Source organism: Lithobates pipiens, unplaced genomic scaffold (assembly GCF_037356315.1).
Source record: "Lithobates pipiens isolate NorthernLeopardFrog02 unplaced genomic scaffold, aLitPip1_a1.2 Scaffold_28, whole genome shotgun sequence".
Classification (NCBI taxonomy): Eukaryota; Metazoa; Chordata; class Amphibia; order Anura; family Ranidae; genus Lithobates; species Lithobates pipiens.
The window spans coordinates 7290647-7312588 of NW_027507789.1; the positions used below are offsets into that span (position 1 = coordinate 7290647).

Genomic DNA, 21942 nt, shown 5'->3' on the forward strand with positions numbered 1-21942 from the left:
AGCTTCCATATTTCTTCTCCCTACGGTCCCATTACCATTATTGTTGCATTTCATATTCCATACAGAAAAAAACATTATTAATATAAAAAAAACACAATAGAATCTCTGTAGCATTATTTATTTATTTATTTTTTTCTGTAGCATTATTTAAAAAATAATGAAAGAAAGAAAAAGGCATAGAGGGCACATAAAAAATAAATGTAAAGGAAGAAAACTGAAAAAAAGTAATTGAAGGGGTTGTAAAGCTAAAAAATGTTTTGGCAATATCTAATCTATATGATATATAGATAATAAATCTAGCTGTTATTTCTGCCGAAATCTTTTATTTACCTGTTATATAAATAGGCTTTATCAGCACTTCCTCCTTTCCTCTCTGTATCTGTTCTCCTCAACTTCCGGGTTTTCGAGCGTGCTCCCTGCAACAACGTCACCGCTTCAAAGGAACTACAGTACAGTAAGGAAAAGCGTAGGGCCTACGTCTACACTTCCACAAGTTCCCTCTTGGGTTGGATCGCCCACGCCGCACTCCACCTCCCTTGTCAGGCGCTACCTTCAGCTTGGGCTTACTACCATTGATTTTTTTGCTGCATTGATTGTAAGTTCCTGGATAGGCGTTTTTCTCTCCGGAAGTTGTAACTGTTCTGCCGGTTCTTCAGTGACACTGTTAGATCACAGCTGCTACAATTAACACAGCAGCTTCTTTTATGCAAAGGTCGTGATTCATGTAAAGGTTATGACCCCAGAAAATCGAATACATATGAGCTGCCTATGAGTCTGATTGTGTTAGCCCTGATACTCAGATGCTAGGGGCATCTTCAGTTCATCCCAGTGCACGTCCCCAACATTTTGTAGTCTAAGTCCGAGGCCCTAGTGGACTTCCTTGATGAAGGGCGTGGCTTAGACCCAAAGAACACATTTGAGGGGAGCCACATGGTAAGACTGGTAAGGTGCAACATATCACATTTATGTTCCTGGGTTTAGATAGACTTTACATTTCCAGACATGAGCTCCTAAAACAGAGCAGGACAAAATGTAAACCCTTATTTGTGTTCCTTTGTGCATTGATTGCTAGTATGTAGGCAGGTGCAGTCTGTTTTCTCCACTGTAGGTGGCGCTCAACCAAAGTAGTACTGCAGCTGAGGAGGAAGTCAAGAGAAGCTGTTTCTCTATGGTTTTCTTGGTCCCCTGGACAGCATTTTGGTTGGATACACTGCATCCAAGTGTCCTTGGATGTGACCTTGGGTGATCTTGGGTCAAGCAGAGTCTTTTTAAGTCCCTGCTCCCAGGTTTGGGGGCACATTTGCGAAGTGGCTAGTGTAGGGAGAGTTCACCTGTCTGTCTGAGAAAGCACTAGCGGCAGGGAGAGGTTCCAGAGGAGTAAGGAAAGCGTAGGGCCTACGTCTACACTTCCGCAAGTTCCCTCTTGGGTTGGAACGCCCACGCCACACTCCACCTCCCTTGTCAGGCGCTACCTTCAGCTTGGGCTTACTACTATTGATTTTTTGCTGCATTGATTGTAAGTTCCTGGATAGGCGTTTTTCCCTCCGGAAGTTGTAACTGTTCTGCCGGTTCTTCAATATTGTTTGCTGCCCTCCAAGCCTCAGTGTCATTGCTGTTGCTGCTGCACCTAGCCCACAAGTACATATACTATGTGGTGAAAGATAAACCATATATGAAATACAGATGGTTTTCCAGTGCTCCCATTCCATTTCAAGGAATTTCTGGTTTGCAAAATGTTCAAGAGTGGTCAGATTTTGCCAAAACATCTAACCCAGCCTTTCTGAACCTTTTCAACACAGAGGAACCCTTTAAATAGTTTTCCGGTCTCGGGGAAACCTGCTAAAAATTTGATATCTACAACTCATGATACATTAGTGTGATGGTCGGTGGGAAGAATGGTCCTTACACTTGTGGTCATTGGGAAGAATTACCTCCTTACAGATAGCTTAAAAAGATCAATGGTGTGTATGGGAACTTATCCGAGAGGCAGAAATTTCCCAATGCTGAAGGAACCCCTAGCAACCTCTGGAGGAACCCTGGTTGAGAATCACTGATCTAACCCCTTTTTCGATGTTCAGCTTTGGTGTCTTTACATTGCGGCAAATCAGAATTGAATTCTTAACTGTTTTAGTTCGCTCAATTGCAGCAGATTGCTGACTATACTAGAAACAAAGATAATGGTACAAGTGTTGGATACGTTTGGTGAGGCATCTGTTGAGCCAGAATTTTGGCCTTGAGAACTAATCCCATGTTATTCTTTGGAAACAAAAATGATTACATTGTGACCCAAACCTGTTGTTTCCATCTTATATACCTTATCTTCGCCCTTGAAATACATGAGTTGGCCAAGCCTTCTGCATGGACTCTGACTGTCTTCCGTTGGGCCGCACAAACACCTTTTTACATCTCAAGGTCAACATGAGAACAACTCTCATCACTGCCTAAGCCTGTGCTTGCGTCATAGGCTCCTGGTCTGCTTTGGTGGGAGCTGCTGTTGATAATAGGCACAAAGACTCTACAGATAATTATGGTTCAGAGCACAATATTTGACATTATTTCCTTTGTGTGTTAAATGCTATAAAATGTTTTCTTTTACATTTTGTCCTAAATTTTTAAAAAGTGGCAGTCGTGTATTCTGTAGAACACAGAAGTATAGTAAAAAGTAGAAAAGGCACAAGAAGGTAAGGCACCTTGGTGGCAAGGCTCCGGGTCTGTTCTCTCTGGCTTTTCATCAATCTGTACTTTCTATCTGATGGTAAGATGGTAATACATAACAGACTTTCAGTTCCTTTCTGTGCTTTTAAAGCAATGAGTCAATTTGGAGGTGGCAGAGGCATTTTTTTTTTTTTTGCCTCGTTTGTCAATTCAATTACATAAGTGTGGAAAGCCCCTGGTTACAGGGGTTTAATGAATCGTTGACCCCCCCCCCCCCCCACCGGGACTTTTCCTTACTAAACTCCAAAATTCCCACCCAAGGACAGCTGCAGAAGAGTTCTGGTAACACGTCAAGGTCATCTTTCTTATCCAAATGTGTTTTTCACCTTTTTATTGGCTTTTGTGTTTTTTTTTTTTCTCTTCTCTATCGTCCATCTCAGCTTTTGAATATCCAAACACATTCAACAAACCGATATCTCTAAGCCAGGGGTGCTCAACCTTTTGAAGAGCACAGGCCACTTAAGTGAAATTTGGTAACTGGTCATGGGCCACAGGGAAATGATATGGTTCAGAATTTCAACATTTTGAATTTGTATTTTTTGTTAAAAAAAATTGAAAAAGACCACGTTTTAAAAAAAAAAAAAATATATATTTTTTTATATTTTGTTCTAAAATTTTGTAAACAGGTAATTTTTCTCCTTCAGTGATGTACGCTGATGAGGCGGCAGTGAGGGGCACCGATAGGCGGCAGTGATGGGCACTAATGGGTGGCAGTGATGGGCACTGATTGCTTACACTGATAGGCAGCACTTCTAGGTAACACTGATTGGCACCACTGGTGGGCATTGATGGGTGACACTGGTGGGCACTATGGGCACAATGACAGGTGGCACTGGCAGGGGGTAGTAAATTGCACAGAGGACGCAGATGTGCCTCCTTCCTCTTCGGGACCGATGTCCCTTTAACATAAGTCGGTGATCGCCTTTTTTTTTTTTTCTCCTCACGCTGTCAGCGTGAGGATAAAAAAAAAAGATCACCGAGCTTTTGTGTACAATTACATCATGTGATCAGCTGTCATTGGCTGACAGCTGATCACATGGTAAGGGGCCCGGGACCGGTGATCACAGTGCGCTCCCCGCACGCCCTGCAGGGAGCGTGCACAGGGGAGGATGTCCTATGACGGCCTTCCCGGAAATTGAGGTCCGCGCTGTAGCCGTCATTCACTCAAGTAGTTAAAGATGTGTCACAGGTACATTGAAAAAACAATCGATGTCGAGCTTGTGAGGTACAACCAGTACTTCGTACTATTTTGTGGAAGATCACAACAAATGTTGAAGGCAAGAAAAATTTACAAAACATTCTTATCTATGTGTATGAAACTCCTCAAGCAGGTTATACCGAAGGTGGGTCCGTTCGAGGGGGAATACCCCTAACTTGCCAGGGAAATCCATCACGTCATAGAGGGAAGTCTAAAATGGGGTAGAGAACGCTGTCCTGTACACACCATATTTTCATCAAATTTTTTCATTTTTAATAACCTAATGAAGATTCTAAACATTAATCAGGATCATCATTTTCCGTGAGACCAATCCCCATTGGATGTTTACCCATTGTTTAATCACAAAAATCTATTATTTTTATTTTTTTAACCAGATCACCGTTAATCCCAATTTTGCGCCAACTAAAAAGCCTTCAACCGGTGTTTCAGCCTTCACTATATCGGGGTTTTTGCAGCCATCCCTTGACTTGACTTGCCAAAACAAGGACCGTGGACAATCTAAACAAAAAAACGGCACACCGGGGAAATCGCTGACCCTGGAACAGGCATGCGGGAGATGAAGTTGAAGCCTAGTTGGTGCATTCTTGTTATAGCTCACTGATAACGTGTTGAAGCAACTTAACCAGCCAGTCCGGGCAACCATTATTTTTTTCGCAAGGAAAGGTCAGCAGTAAAAACCTGCATATTTCTTACAATGCAGGGTTCTGTTGAGAGGAGTACATTTATGCTACATGTAGTAAAGCACTGCTGGGTCTCCTCTCCTCCCTGAGAGCACAGCTGGATCTGTAGTCTTGTCTGGTGTGTGAGGCCCGGTCCACCCTATTCTGACAGGTGTGAACGATGGGAAGGCCTCCTGTGAACCCACCATATCTATGCCCGCTCTTCTCTGGGCTGCAATTTGTGCTGCTTTTTCCTTCGCCAGCAAGAATGTCTCCTTGGGGAACGGTGACTCAGTTTCTGCGAGACAAATTCCCAAACACCCTCTCTTCACGCCTGTCATGCTGAAAAAACGGTAATTGAATTTAAGGCCCCAGTGCTTCACGTTGAATTATGATGGCCTATTGACCAAGCAGAAGGCAAATCTGTATCCCAACATGTTTCCACCCTGTCATTTACAGTACATACAACACAGAGCATACATTTCTGTTACTGGCTTACTGTGGGGTAGATTTACTAAAGGAAAATAGACCATCTGCTTTGCAAGTGCAGTTGCTTCAGAGCTTAGTAATGAGGGGAAGCTCTGCTGACCCCTATCATCCCATCACCTGCAAGCAGAAATGCTGTTTTTTTTCCCCTCTGCATGTGATTGGGTATTCTTTGCAAGGTGAGGCTCCACTTTATTGTTAAGCTCAGGAGCAGTGGTTTTCCAAATTTTGGCCCAGGGGCAATATGTGGTCCTTTGCTTGCCTTTATCTGGCCCTTCGGGTGCTCTTCCTCTCAATGACACCAACAATAGGGCACTCTTCCTCTCAATGACACCAACAATGGGGCACTCTTCCTCTCACTGACACCAACAATGAAGCACTCTTCCTCTCACTGACACCAACAATGGGGCACTCTTCCTCTGACTGACACCAACAATGGGGCACTCCTCCTCCCATTGACACCAATGATGGGGCACTATTCCTTCTACTGATACTAGTCACTATTGCTCCCACTGACACCAATGATGGGACACTATTCCTCCCACTTACACCAGTGATGGGGCACTATGCCTTCCACTGACACCAACTATGGGGCACCATTCCTTCTACTGATACTAGTCACTATTGCTCCCACTGACACCAATGATGGGGCACAAATTTCTCCCACTGACACCAATAATGGGGCAAACTTCCTCCCCCCGACACTAACTATGGGGCATCATTCCTTCTACTAATATGAGTCACTATTCCTCCCACTGGAACCAATGATGGGGTACTATTCCTCCTACTGATATCAACAATGGGGCATTGATTACATCTACTGAAACCAGGGCATTTTCCACTTTAATTGGGGCAAAGTTCGGCCCCTCTGAAGTCTGAAGGACATCAAACTGGCCTGTTGCTTGGAAAGACTGTAGACCCCCTTCTCTGGAGCAACTACAAGTCCATAAAGACATGGATGAGTGAGTCTGGGGTGGAGGAATTTGACTGGCCTTCAGGGGTTGGGTGTGGCCCCTTAGTTCCAGTGAAGGGAACTCTTAAGGCGTCAGCATACCAAGACATTTTGGACAATTTCATGCTCCCAACTTTGTGGGAACAGTTTGGGGACGGCCCCTTCCTATTTCAACATGACTGCGCACCAGTGCACAAAGCAAGGTCCATAAAGACATAGATGAGTGAGTTTGGGGTGGAGGAACTTGACTGGCCTGCACAGAGTCCTGACCTCAACCCAATAGAACAAGGCCAGGCCTTCTTGTCCAACATTGGTGCCTGACCTCACAAATGCTCTTCTGGAAGAATGGTCAAACGTTCCCATAGACACCCTCCTAAACCTTGTGGACGGCCTTCCCAGAGGAGTTGAAGCTGTTATAGCTGCAAAGGGTGCGCCAACTCGGTATTGAACCCTACGGACTAAGACTGGGAGGCCTTTAAAGTTCACATGCGTGTAAAGGCAGGCGACCCAATACTTTTCACAATATAGTGTATGAATTACCTACAATCATTTGTTATTGGAAGTGTTGTATTGGCTGGTAATTGTAAGGGGTCTATGTCACGGGAAAAAAAAGGCCAATGCAACGATTTTCTTGGCATTAGAATTGCCAGCATCTGAGAGGAGATATCTGTTGTGATACATTTTGTTTTCTCTTTCTTCCTGAGTGTTCCTTTCATTTCCATGGAGAACAACTTGGATGACTCAGACATTTACAGACATCTGCAGATTTGATCCAGAAAAGGAATCTTGAGCTTGGCAGGGTGTTACTTTCCCTGTCATGGTCCAACCATCCCCACCACTTGCCGGCCAGAGGACTGACTCACTGCCGATATCCCAGTCAGCTTTGCTTACTTGTTATTTCCCGCGGGGAGAGCTGGTCTCGCAGTCTCCAACTTTTTGCGATTTTCACTTTAGGTGTGGCAGAGAACTCGTCACTTATGCTTTTTTGCGTTACGCAATGTGTTATGGTCAGGAGTTCAGCCGCCCACATGGCTGAGATAACGTTATAAAGATGCAAGGCGTTCATTTGCCAGATGGTGCAGCTTGTTCGAATGATGATGATGAAGCAAAAGGATGATTTTTTTTTGAGTTTAAAGGCATAGTTCTCCCTCACCAAAAAAACTGCCTATGCAGATAACGGACATCTGTACATAAAAACAACCTGTGTAGCGGGGGTGGGCAATTTACATACCTCATGAAGCCTGACCTAAATACCCCCAGGACGTTGCTTTTAAAGGCCATGCCTTTACTAGTGCATTTCGACGCCGTAGCTCTGAACTTGGCATTTGAGAGGTCGTTCCTGTGATGATGAAGATGATCAGTAATAGCTGAACCTTTCTGAGCAAAGTCCTGGGAGTTTTTTTTCCGATCGGGCTTCATGAGGTACGTAAAAATATGTATAACTAACCACTCACAAGCATTTCATAATATCAATCCTGGGATTCGATCCGACAACTTCCTGGTTCCAACGCGTGTGGTAACGTCACAAGCATAAACTCCACCCTATGCGTTTCCTCACATCTGACTTCATTGGAGGAGTGGAAGCCATGCCTTTACTAGTGCATTTCGACGCCGTAGCTCTGAACTTGGCATTTGAGAGGTCGTTCCTGTGATGGTGAAGATGATCAGTAATAGCTGGACCTCTCTGAGCAAAGCCCTGGGAGTTTTTTTTCCGATCGGGCTTCATGAGGTACGTAAAAATATGTATAACTAACCACTCACAAGCACTTCATAATATCAATCCTGGGATTCGATCCGACAACTTCCTGGTTCCAACGCGTGTGGTGACGTCACAAGCATAAACTCCGCCCTATACGTTTCCTCACATCTGACTTCGTTGGAGGAGTGGAAACCATGCTTGTCCTGCAAACAGGACTTCTTATGGCTTTCTTTCACCGATGTCTTTCTTCCAAAAAGGGCAGATTTGTCGAGGGCATGTGTCACAGTCCCTAACGTGCCATGCGTGGTCACACCCCAAGTGGCTCAAAGAGGTATTGAACCTATGACCGCATGTTGAGTGCTCGTGTTACCTTGCCTCTGAGCCACACCTCAGTTTCTTTCAGCCTGCTTTCCAGCTTTGTACAGTTCTGCATAAAATACTAGGACCATACTCTGGATCTTGTTGCAATTAGTGCCTTTCACTCCTGGTTCAGCTGAGGCAGTTTATCCAATCAGCTGGGTATAAAGCACTGCCTCACTCTAAGGGCTTTGTCAGTTCATTGTCTCTTGTCTCTATCGTTGCCAAAGGTTCCTGTGTTCAAGTTACAGTGTTCCAAGACTGACCGCGGCTTCTGACTCTGGTTTATATATCGTTTATTCTGACTTCTGGAATTCCTGACTGCGGCTTTACCTGGACAATCTTTTGGCAAATTCCTGTCAAGCCCCCGTGCACAGATTCACAGCCCAGGTAGCTTATCTCTTTGTTACCGTTGGCTGTGTCTATTTGCAAGGGTGAGCCTACATCTCTGCGCCACGGACTCCAACCTAGGTAAGCCCTCACAGCATGACTAATAGTTGTCCTGTGGACAGATTCTCCCCCCTGAGCTGTGGATCTCTGCAGCTCCTCCAGAGTTACCATGGACCTCTTAGCTGCTTCTCTGAATGCTCTCCTTGCCTGGCCAGTCAGTTTAGGTGGGCGGCCATGTCTTGGTAGGTTTTCAGTTGTGCCATACTCTTTCCATTTTCTGATGATGGATTGAACAGAGCTCCGTGAGATGTTCAAAGCTTGGGATATTTTTTTTAATAACCTAACCCCGCTTTAAACTTCTCCACAACTTTATCCCTGATCTGTCTGGTGTGTTCTTTGACCTTCATGATGCTGTTTGTTCACTAAGGTTATCTAACAAAAGTCTGAGGGCTTCACAGAACAGCTGCGCTTATACCAAGATTCAATCACACACACACAGGTGGACTCTATTTACTAGTTAGGTGACTTCTGAAGGCAATTGTTTCCACTAGATTTTAGTTAGAGGTATTAGAGTAAAGGGGGTTTAATATAAATGCCCCCCCCCCACACTTTTAAGATATTTATTTGTAAAAAAAATTGAAAACCATTTATCATTTTCCTTCCACGTCACAATTATGTGCCACTTTGTGTTGGTTTATCACATAAAATCCCAATAAAATACATTTACGTTTTTTGGTTGTAACATGACAAAATATCAAGGGGTATGAATACTTTTTTTAAGGTACTGTACTCCATTCAAGAAGGGAAAACTCCATGTGGGTGGATCGAAATGCTATCCGAACCGTGCCTTCATTTCCAGGAGGGAAAAAGAACATTCTCTACCCCAATGTGAGGCAGAATAAGGGCCAAGCCTCCTTGTAAAAGGAGAACCAGGATTCCCTGTAGGAATTGATGGCCAAGCCTCGATATGGAAATGATTGTAACTGCAATGGATGGCCAATCTTCAGGATGGAGACAAACAAAGCCTCATTCCCACAAACTATGAAATTCAAGAAGAGCTCACTTATTTGTCACTCAAGTGTTCTCATTGGGTATGGAGGTGGTGGGTGGGCTTAACCCAGAAGTCGGGAAAACAGTTCACTAATCAGAAACTCGTTTCAGCACTGGGTGAGTGGGTGCACCCTGTATTCCGGGGAAGAAGCGCCTATTGGTTGCCTGAGTAGCCGATCTATACCAAAAATTTTAGTGTGTGTTTTAAGGCCACTCTAACTGCTCACCCTTTTTTGCTAGCAATTCGGTAAATACATTTGTTGATTACAATATTTCCTCCATGTAAAACCATATCCTACTCTTCTATCAGATTAGAGCTGTTAAAATGTACCCCCAAAACCATGGCAGTAAGTGAATGTCAGGGCTGGGCTTAGCCCTTCCTTCTCTGAGCTGGCCACTCGGCTGTGGGCTAAATGCCAGCTCCCATCTCTCCACAGTTACTCAGCTGTTGATGATCCTGCTCATCAGTCCTGGCTACTTAAGCCGTTCAGCCCAGAGGATCTCTGCCTTCGCCTTAGTCAACATCACAGAGACGCTCTCCTGCATTCCTGTTAAAAGACTTGCTTGGCTGATCCCTTCTGCCTCCAGATCCTGCTTGCTGTTTTACTACGCTCCTCCCCGGCTCACTGACGTTTGGCTTGTCTGTCTATCCGTTCCGGTTCCTGAACTGTGGCTATGTTTTGTCTACGTTTGTTCTATTTACTGTATTTATCGGCATATAACACACACTTTTCTCCCCTTAAAATCGGGGAAATCGTGGGTGCGTGTTATACGCCGATCCCCCGCCGATTGTGAGCCTTCGGCAGTTCTCTGCGGCTTTCGGCTGCTCTCAGCCGTTCTCGGCGGCCAAAACCCGCTAAGAGCGGGCGGAAGCTGGTGAGGACAGCTGAGAGCTACCGAGCGCTGCCGAGATACACAGGACATCCAGCTCTGTATCTCGGCGGCGCCATTTTTAAACGCCAAAGCTGAAAATGAAACTGACAAGGCCGCAAATGACACTGACAAGGGTGCAATGATGGGCAAGGCTGCAGATGGACACTGATAAGGCTGCATTGATGGGAATTTAAATGTAATGTTTTTTTTTTCCTTAAACTTCCCTCCTAAACTTGGGGTGCGTGTTATCAGCCGATAAATACGGTACTTTTATTATTAAACAAGTGTGATTTAACTGTACTTCTGTCTCGGTCTGATTTCATGGTTTCTGAAAAGTGAAGTCAAAGCGCTTCATGGCCAAGAGAAGAAAGTGGAAGTTCCCTTAACAGTTGTTGGTGGAACTTTTACTATTTGCATGTTGACCAGATAGAACAAGAGGACAGCTTCCTCTTTCCTATAACTTTTTTTTTTTTTTGATTGGCATTTTTCAATCATGCAAATGTTAGAGTGTAACCTAAAGATGAAATTCCATCCAGATTGTTTAAAGATTTGCTGACACATCACTTAACCTTTTGCCCTTGGGTTTTTGTGGGGTCACTGGTGTTTTCCCAGCACCGCTCAGCTGTGGCACCTGCTTGGCCCCGTAGTATCTGTTCTTCTGACAGCTGGCATTAGACTGCTGCAATGGATGGCATCAGTTTTCGGCTAAAAGTAGTTTGGGGAGGTTGTAAATTAGTGAAAGTGTCTATTTATTATGAAACTGGCACTTGAGCCATAATGCAAGCTCTAACGAGCAGAGCTCTCTGATTCCTCCTGTACCCAATTGTTATGTAACTGTAATGTCCGCCTTCATTTTGTAAAGCGCTGCACAAACTGTTGGTGCAATATAAATCCTGCATAATAATAATAATGCAAAAGTAATTTTTTGTTTTCTGTGGGTTTATTAGCACTACAATCGGGTGTGTTTTTTTAATGCTGGTATTTCACTGGATGTGCACAGAATTTTTGCCTCTGCCCACTTCCATCCATTATAAGTTTGGGCCAATTTACATTGGTGGAATTTCCAGTTTTGTATTATGGAGGATGAAAAAGTAGGGTTGCAGAGCCTGGATTCCAGAGGTGAGATCCTGCTGGCGGTAGAGGTGTGCGCAGCCTATTGCATTAGGGTGTGCATCCCAAAGCTCAAGCATGTGTGTGTAATGCATATGCACTATATTACCAAAAGTATCGCCTTTATCCGCACATGAACTTTTAATGGCGTTTTAGTCCGTAGGGTTCAATATTGAGTTGGCCCACCCTTTTTAACTATAACAGCTTCAACTCTTCTGGGAAGGCTGTCCACACACTGTGTCCATGGGAATGGGAATGTTTGACCATTCTTCCAGTAGAGCATTTGTGAGGTCAGGGACTGATGGGGACGGGAAGGCCTGGCTCACAGTCTCTGATCTAATTCATCCCAAAGGTGTTCTATCGGGTTGAGGTCTACCAGCCTACCAGTCACTAGATCGAGCAGGCTCAGACTCGTTGTACCCAGCAATTTAGACCAAAGTTTTTCAAATTTTTTGGCGGAAGCCCCTATCTTGATAGATAAGGCACTCGGATTGAGGTCAGGACTTTGTGCAGGCCGGTCAAGTTCCTCCACCCCAAACTCACTCATCCATGTCTTTATGGACCTTGCTATGTGCACTGGTCCAAATCATTTGGTGGAGGGGGGATTATGGTGTGGGGGTTGTTTCTCAGGGGTTGGGATTGGCCCCTTAGTTCCAGTGAAGGGAACTCTTAAGGCGTCACCATACCAAGACATTTTGGACAATTCATGCTCCCAACTTTGTAGGAACAGTTTGGGGGTGGCCCCTTCCTGTTCCAACATGCCTGCTCACCGGTGCACAACATATTTTAACCCCTTGACAAGGTAGATTTTTAATGTGTTGGTGGACTGAATCTTTAACCTACCCGTTGCGAAGGCTTCAGAGTTTATTACCTGAATCCTTTAGATGGTGAATGGAACAATGGATATTTTCAAAGTGACAACAATTGTTTTCCTAGAAGAAACAGGGAGGCTGGCACTGCTGAGTTATCTTTCTGTTCCTTTACTGTCATGCTGACCCTTTGGCGTCAATACAATGAGTTGTGGACCCAAAACAATTATACACCTAAAGTAAAACTGTAGGCGAAAAGCTTTTTTTTTTTTTTCATTTTGGTTAGAGCAAGGGAGGTTTATAACCCATATTGGATTTTATTTTCATCATCTGTGTCCCATTGCGGAGATTTCCCTTCACTTCCTCTCCCATAGCCAAACAGAGGAAGTGAGAGGAAATCCCTGAAAATTAAGGGAATCCCTTGGGAGCCCCCCAGGTCTCCAAAGCTAATGTCCCCATTGGAAGATTTTACCCTCTATTACCTTTCTGGGGACAACCCAAAATTTGGGGTTTTCTTATACTTTCACTCCCAATGCCACTCCCAAGGGTGAATCTCCCTAATGGGGGCACAGACAGCAGTAAAAACTGAGAGGGTTTCTAATCCATCCCCACTACATCCAAAACCAAAAAATAAAAAAGTTTTGCCTTTTGGTTATACTTTAAAGAGGAAGTAAACCCTGATGGGTTTACTTCCATTTTTTTTTTCCCTGCAAAGGTAAAGCATAATGGACTACTATGCATCGTATAGTAGCTCATTATGTGTCACTTACCTGACACAGGAGCCAGCAAAGTCGCCGCTGTCCCCTGTAGTCCGCCGCATCCATCTTGCTGGTGGCGTCTCGCAGCTCCGACGAATGACAGCGGCGAAGCCGTGATGACGTCACTCCCGCGCATGCGCACGGGAGTCGCGTCTCGCAGCTCCGCCGCTGCCATTCGGCGAAGCCGCGATGACGTCACTCCCGCGCATGCGCACGGGAGTCGACAAATTAGGCAGATCCATTCTTGGACTTGCCGCATTTAGTGCGCCTGCGCGCCGCTGTCTACGGCGCATGCGCCGTAGACAGCGGTGCCCATTTTCGGGCAAATATCTCCTAAACCATATAGGTTTAGGAGATATTGCTTGGACCTACAGGTAAGCCTTAATCTAGGCTTACCTGTAGGTCAAAGTGGTTTGAAAGGGTTTACTTCCTCTTTAAGGACTTCAGTATCTGCAGAGTAATGTAGCTGGTAGGTGGTAACAGCGAGACCCCCCAGACATGGGGATTAACAATAATGGGTTGTAAGCTCCTCGGGGGCAGGGACTAATGTAAATGTACAATATTTATGTAAAGCTCTACGTAAATTGTTGGCGCTCTATAAATACCTAAATAAATAACGACTGCCCCATGTTTTCATGGCAGGAGATTTCCAGTTTAGTCGAAAAAACTTTTCTAATTTTTGATTTCCAACTTAACCAACATGGATTTCTTTTCATGCATTATTTCTAATAACAATTTGCACCCTATGAAGTTGTCATATGGAGTTTCCCATCTGACTGGCTGCAGAGCACGAACAGCCATTCCCACACTGGTTATATTGTCGCCGTTGTGGTATTGGGCACTGGTGAGTGCAGTGCCACAATCGGCTTGTAGAATCAGCCAGGATGTGCTTGGTAGATCACCAACGTTCAATAAACCTGTTAAAGGTCACACCAAAGTCACGGAGAATTATATATTCAATCAACAACTTCCTCAAATCACTTCCTCCACTTCTGCATTTTTACTGCCCTCAGCTGCACGATTCTCCTCGTGCCTGGAACCTCCTGACTCGTATTTAAGGAAGAACTCCATAAGGCACTGTTTTTATCCAAGCTGGTAACATAACCACAGTGCAGTTTCAGACATCTTAGGTTCCTCTGTGCTTTTTTTTTTTTTTATAAGAGGACGTGGATGTTTTTTTGTTTCTTTGTGCCAGCACTTCTCTTCTTTGGCAGGTTATGGTGTGACCCTTACATTTCTGATCTTCCATCCATAGACATGCTGTATACAGTGGGGGAAATAATGAGTTGATTCCCCGAATATTTAGTTAATTTGCTTACTTGCAAAGAAATGAAGGGTCTATAATCTTAATCATGTGCGTATTTTATATGATAGAGACAGAATATCAACCATAAATCCAGTAAAAAACAAATGATAAATGTTATAAATTGAGTTGCAGTTCAGTGGGTAAAGTAAGTGTTTTGATCCCCTACCAACTAACAACAATTCTGGCTCCCACAGACTGGCTAAAGTAGGTGCTCATGTGGTACACAGATTAGTCCTGTTATGTGTATAGAAGACACCTGTCCACAATCTTTTTCCATTCAAACCTCACCATCATGGGCAAGGCCAAATAACTTTCAAAGGACTTCAAGGACAAGACTGTAGACCTGCACAAGGCTGTAATGGGTGGCAAGACCATAAAGCAAGAAGCTTGGTGAGAAGGAGACAACTGTTGGAGCGATTTTTCGGAAATGGAAGAAATACTAAATAAACATCAATCGCGCTCCATGGAAGATTTCACCTCATGGGGTGAGGATGATCATGAGAAAAGTGAGGGATCACCTCGGAACTACACAGGAGGAGCTTGTGAATGATTTCAAGGCAGTTGGGACCACGGTCACCAAACAAACCATTGGTAACACAATACGCCACCATGGATTGAAATTCTGCAGCACCCGCAAGGTCCCCCTTCTCAAGAAGGCACATGTACAGGCCCAACTGAAGTTTGGCAATGAACAACTAAATGATTCAGAGAAGGATTGGGAGAAAGCGCTGTGGTCAGATGAGACCAAATTGTGCTCTTTGGCATTAACTCAACTCGGCGTGTTTGGAAGAAGAAAAATGCTGACTATGACCCTAAGAGCACCATCCCTACAGTCAAGCACCGAGATGCAAAACATGATGCTTTGGGGCTGTTTTCTCTGCTAAAGGCCAAGTTTGCCCCCATTGAGGACCTATGAAATGGGCCACGTATTGTAAAATCTTGTACGAGGACCTTCTTCCCTCAGCCAGAACACTGAAATGGGTCGTAGATGGGTCTTCCAGCATGCAGTGTTGATTAAACTTTTTTCGTCAACTAAATTAATACTATTTCAGTCGGCTAAAACTAAAATAATTGAGATAACTAAAGTACGACTAAAACTAAAGTGGCATTTGAGTCAAAAGACTAAAATGGGACTAAAACTAAAATGCCAATTTAGTCAAAACCCTAAGGCAAAAACTAAATTGAAATTTGATGTCAAAATTAACACTGGTCTGTAGTGCATATTCCTACCTCAATACCATAAATAATAACGTATTCGTTTCCTCACTCCAGCAGTATATAATGTGTTTGGAAAGTGTAGAGAAATGCTTAAATAATGCATTACAATTTAACTACACCCATTCGATTTTATACTACTAAAATTAGTTTTAGTCGACTAAAATGTACTGGAGATTTAGTTGACTAATTACAACTAAAACAATTGTAGAAGACTAAAATGGGACCAAAACTAAATCGAAATTTGCTGCCAAAATTAACACTTCCAGCATGACAATCACCCAAAACATACCTCAAGGCAACAAAGGAGTGGCTCAAGAAGAAGCACGTTAAGGTCATGGAGTGGCCTAGCCAGTCTATAGACCATAATCCTATAGAAAATTTATGGAGGGAGCTGAAACTTTGAGTTGCCAAGCGACAGCCAAGAAACCTTAAAGATTTAGAGAACATCTGTGAAGAAGAGTGGATCAAAATCCCTCCTGAGATGTGTGCTGGTAACCAACTACAAGAAACATCTTACCTCTATGCTCGCCAACAATTTTGGCTCACTGGAAGTCTGATGTCCTACCTAGGCTAAGCGAGTGGATTAAAAATCTTGGTGAAACTTTTAGGCTTGAGCGCCTTATCTATCAATATAGGGGCTGGTAAGAGCTCAACCTGATAGAACACCTTTGGGATGAATTAGAGCAGAGACTGCGAGCCAGGCCTTCTCGTCCAACCTCGGTGCCTGATCTCACCAATGCACTTCTGGAAGAATGGTCAAACATTCCCATAGACACACTCCTAAACCTTGTGGACGGCCTTCCCAGAAGAGTTGAAGCTTTTATAGCTGCAAAGGGCGGGGCCAACGCAATATTAAACCCTACGGACTAAGACTGGGAAGCCATTAAAGTTCATGTGAAAAGGCAGGTGTCCCAATACTTTTGGTAATATAGTGTATATATAATGTTTTGGGGTTCTAAGTCATTTTCTAGCAAAAAATACAGATTTTTTTACAAATAGTGCCAGAAAAGGCCTGGTCGGCAAGTTGTTAGAATGTTTGGAGAAACCTGCTCTAATCTGTTAGCGGAAGGAAATGTACCATCGTTTTCTTGTTCTCTCTTACCATTAAGTCACTGTATATGTTCTACATGTGTGCTGGAAATGGATATGTTTTTTTTTCCTTGTAACTATCCTTTGATAGTTTGACTATTTCCTGGGATGTTTTATATGTGATTCAGACCGGTATGGTCACTGCTGAACTTGTACAATTTTCTAAATACAATGATACCTCGGTTTGCCTGTAACGTGTTATACGAGCGTTTCGCAAGGCGAAATATATATATATATATATATATATATATATATATATATATATATATATATATAAAAAACTGACTTGATTTGCGGGAGTGCTGTCTCGTAAGATGAGCAGGACTCAAGCTGCTGGTGTATGTATTACCATATGTGGCCAGAGGTTCGGGGGCGCTGGAGAACTCGGAGATACTGCCAGCTGGGTGGGTCGGGCATAACGTGCATCAGCGCACCCGAAAGTGTCAACAAGTTCCCGAGTGTCACCGAGCATCTCTGAGCGTCACCAGTGCCCCCGCATCTGCATGCCACATACAGTACTGCATACACCAGCAGTGGTTGTGGAACGAATCATCTGAGTTCCCATTATTTCTTATGGGAAAACTTGCTTTGATATACGAGTGCTTTGGATTACAAGCATGCTTCTGGAACAAATTCTGCTCGTAATCCAAGGTATTACTGTGTTTTTGCCTGATTTAAAAAAAAAAAAAAAACATCAATATGTTAAATATTTCAATGCACACTGAATGGATTCCGGTAGATGCCCATAATGTACTTGTCCACTTTTGCAATCCATAAATAGTTCAAAATTGGCCTTGGATATGACCAGCGCCATCTTTCTTTGTTCATTATTTTACATGTTTGATGCCATATTGTTATCTTGCAGGATGATGTGATGATGCCACAAAGAGTCAGGTTGCAGTACGAGGCGGCTGTTCCTCTTCCGAAGAGTGTAAGTATTGACAGAATTTCTCATAAGATTTTTTTTGATGTGACTTTGGTACCATTGGGCACTTACTGAAGTGATTCCTCGAACAGTGATATTGGTAGGAGACCAGTTTAGAATGCCTAAAGCTTGCCCGCAGGTTGGTGAATCATGGTAATCATATCAACTTTCATAAACGTGATGCCTGCTTAGGGAAGAATTGGGTATTATGTTTGTCAATGTACCTGCATTTGTAGTCTCATGATCCTCTGTGTGCAACTTCCACATTCCTTTAACTTCGAAGGATAGCAATGCTATAGGCAGGTGAAGTTTTATCAGTCCTCAACTTTAGGCAGGTGAAGTTTTATCAGTCCTCAACTTTAGGCAGGTGAAGTTTTATCAGTCCTCAACTTTAGGCAGGTGAAGTTTTATCAGTCCTCAACTTTAGGCAGGTGAAGTTATATCAGTTCTCAACTTTTTCTGTAAAGTTGGGTTTAGACCGCCCCTCTTCCACATGCAAAGTGTTCTATTAGTTATTAAGGGTGCAGAGGTGAGGGGTTGTTGGGGTGCTCTGTTTTTTTTTTTTTTGGCATGCCCACCTTTGTACTGCTGTTCAAGGTGTGGGATTCTGTCAAGACGTTAATGGGGGGCTTCCTCCCTTAATAAATATACCCCTATTTGGGGTAATAAAAAGCTCCCTGAGCCGTCGACCCTGCAAGGTTTTCAGCTGTGGGAACAAGTGGGGGTTCTTAGATGAGAAGGGCTCAATTAAATCCTTTGAGCAGCTGTTAAGGGAACTTCCTCTGAACCAGAGGTGGTTCCATCAATGTTTTCAGCTATGCCATGCTCCACATGCCCAATTTTCTACTTTGCCTGTTGGTTTCCTCCAGTGCCAGTGTTGGAGAGCGTAGTTCAAGCAACTTCTACTAAAGGCCTTATTTCCGCTACCCACTTGTCACTACTCAAGAGCACTTTTCACATATTTCACTTGCCCTCTAGAGCAAAGTGGGAACAGTATATGGGGCCCATTCCTAATAATGCTCGGGAAGAGATTCTTCAGGCTCTTCCTTCTGTGTCTCTTTCACCTTCGCCCAGGTTAACCCAGTTTTTTATATTGCATAGGTTGTATAGAACCCCTGGATTTCTGTGTGCTATTGGCTTAAGAGCCGATTCGGCTTGCCCTAGATGCGGTAATTCAGTGTCTCTGATACACCTATTATGGCGCTGGCCAAAACTCCGGAGGTATTGGGCAGAGGTAGTGGGTACACATAATGGGATCTTAAATGTGAACCTTCAAGTGGATCCTCTTACATGCTTATTGGGGGCCATGTTGATCGTTAATCGGTTGAACCACCAAAGTGGACTACTGTCATATGTGCACTGTTCGTGGCTCGGAGACCAATTGCCCTTAAGTGGACCTCACTGCATCCTCTGACCGTATCTGGATATTTGATCTTAATAAGTGCATTTACTATGATAGATATCTATGTTTTTTTAGAAATTCATCCAAAGCCCCATACACACCATCAGTTTTTCTGCTGAGTTTTTCCTTCAGATTTTACCAAAACCATATAATATGAGGTCAAACCTTAGGAGTTTCCATTTATATGTAATCAGGCAGGCCCTTTACTACATGGTTTTGGTAAACCTGAAGGAAAAACTCAGCAGAAAAACTGATAGTGTGTATGGGGCTTAAGAGGTTTCGACTCACACTGGTTACCATGGCTAGACCATATTAGTTCGGGCTCGATTGTTCGATGTTTGCTAAGGGTGGTGGGTATTCTTTGCAAGGTGAGGCTTCACTTTATTGCTAAGCTCTGGAGCACTGGTTTTCCAAATTTTGGCCCAGGGGCAAAATGTGGTCCTGGGGGGGGGGGGGGGGGGTTATTTTCGTTTGTAGTTTTGATAAGATTTTTGGTGATATGCTTTCTTTGCTTTTTTTGTGTATGTTTATGTGTCCTAAATAAAAAGAAAACCTGACCTAGAAAAAAATCTGTAAAGTCTGCAAAGCTAAAGGACTATGTGGGTAGGGGTTGGTTTTCACTTCAGGTAAACCTCTATTTATGCATTTTTTTTATCATATTAGGTTGGCCGTATGGCCAAGATTTTTGACACATTTCATTTAAAACAGATCTATAGTTTAAAATGTAAAACCTTTTTAACATTCATTGTGAGATCCTACAAAATTAGCATCAGACAAGATGCACTTCTGTGTCATTACAGCGTGTCCCTTGACAAGTGCTGACGTATTGTAATCTCTAACAGAGGCCGATGTCCTTGAGGACTGGCACCAGGAGACGGCTCATCAACTGTCTTGCCTGCTCTGTCTCCATTATAGTCTTCCAAAATTCTTTGACCGAGACTACGTGACATATTCATTTGTGGGCTCACATTTTAGTTTGTTTTTTTTTTTTTGTTTGCCACGGGTTTACCAGCCACATATGGGTTTACCGCATGGGTCACACACCCCAATCATTTCTAACAATGTGACTGAAATCGTCATTGCTAAACAAGATCGCACATGATCAGACATGGCGTAGAGCAGTGATGGCAAACCTCGGCACCCCAGATGTTTTGGAACTACATTTCCCATGATGCTCCACTACACTGCAGAGTGCCAGAGCATCATGGGAAATGTAGTTCCAAAACATCTGGGGTGCCAAGGTTCGCCATCACTGGAGTAGAGCTTCTCAAACATGACCTCTGCAACCACTCCCTCCATTGGAAAAGGGAATGAACTTACACTAGGCATGTATCTATTGTATTATTATATATGTGGATTGTCACTTTGCATATGCCCAATGTTCCCATCTAATGCCAAACGGAAAGTAAGGGAGGGAGGAAAGCCATCGCCACCGCAAGAACGCAGTAATTTTTTTTCCGAGGAGAAAAGTGGAGAGAAGTGGTTTCTTTGCTGCCCCTCTTGACACCAGACCATCCTCCAAAAGTCTTCTCCTGACTGTGTGTGCCGATGTCCTCAAACCTGCCATTCCCCAGCGAGCTCTGCACTGGTGGTGCCCCCGATCCCAGCAGCTGAATCAACTGGGAGGAGAGATGGTCCTGGGCGCTTGCCGGACTTTTTTGGGCGCCCTGAAGCCTTCTTCACAGATACAGTGGAAGAAATGTTTTTGTTTTTTTTTTGCTATTAAGTTCAATGGCAAAGAGGCAATTAATTGCAATTAATCTGATCACTCTTCATAACATTCTGGAGTGTATGCAAATTTGGCATTGTGAAAATGGAGGCTGCCAACTTTGTGAAAATTTAATGTTTGTGTCATTCCCAAAAGTTTTGGCCATGGCTGTATTTATGCACAAGTGACTGCAAAATAGGTGAGCATGTATACCCAGTCTTCCCTTCTTCCCTAGAAGACCTCCTTAGATCTGATTGTGCGAAAAAACCCACCTCTCAATTGTACGCACATCTGATCATCACCTCCCTCCCAGCGTTGGAAGCGCTAAGAAATAAGTGGTCCTGTGACATCCCTGATCTTGACAACGACGATTGGGATGACATTTGGGACTTCCCTTTTCTTTGAGAGACCGCCTGATCCAGTTCAAGATCGTCCATCGGGCATACTTTACCCCCTACAGGTTACATAAATTGAACCCTGACTCCCCTCCCGGATGTTGGAGATGTGGTGGGACTCCTGCGGACTTCACCCATGTCTTCTGGTCCTGCCCAGCAATTGCTGGCTACTGGAAAGAGATTCTGGCCTTTATTACGCTGGTTACCTCGGTGCCACTACAACCGACAATGGCAATTTGCATATTAGGCCTGGTTGAGCAACTAATTCCCACAGTAGCGGGTCGCACGCTCGTGGGACTCCTGCTGTTTTATGCACGCAAAGCAATAGCCCTCAGCTGGCGCAAACCAACCCCCCCCTCCTCTCTCTCTCTGTGGAAACAACTTATCAATAATAGCCTACCTCTCTACAAAGACACTTAGGCCAATAGGGGCTGTCCCAACAAGTATGACAAAATATGGTCCAAATGGCTGGCAGATCCCTCCTCTGCTTCGGAGGTTGCCTTGGAGTACCTGCTCCTAATAGCTCCCACATGAGTACCAACTATACACGCCAAGTATATCTGATGTTGTGCAAACATACATAAAGGTTAACGATAGTACCCGGTCACCCAGGGCTCTCTGTTGATGTACAATAATTACATTACTGGGTATATGCCTGGTATTTATGTAAGACATAACAATGTAACCATGTAAGACCAATGTATGTTTAAATGTCTATGTTTTGTTTAAACCAATAAAAAGATATTTAAAAAATAAATAAAAAATAGGTGAGCATGTATGATAAAATGCATGGGCGAGTGAGTGTGTATGTGCCAAGGCACA

At 43.8% G+C, this 21942-nt stretch overlaps 1 protein-coding gene across 1 annotated transcript in view; it reads left to right on the plus strand.

The window, feature by feature from the left end:
- The window catches only part of QTGAL (queuosine-tRNA galactosyltransferase), a 349168-nt gene that overhangs the window by 62736 nt on the left and 264490 nt on the right, over window positions 1-21942 (plus strand). Inside the window, exon 6 of the mRNA XM_077458633.1 lies at window positions 17556-17621. Coding sequence (XP_077314759.1) covers window positions 17556-17621 — 66 coding nt within the window. The remainder of the gene's footprint in view (window positions 1-17555; window positions 17622-21942) is intronic.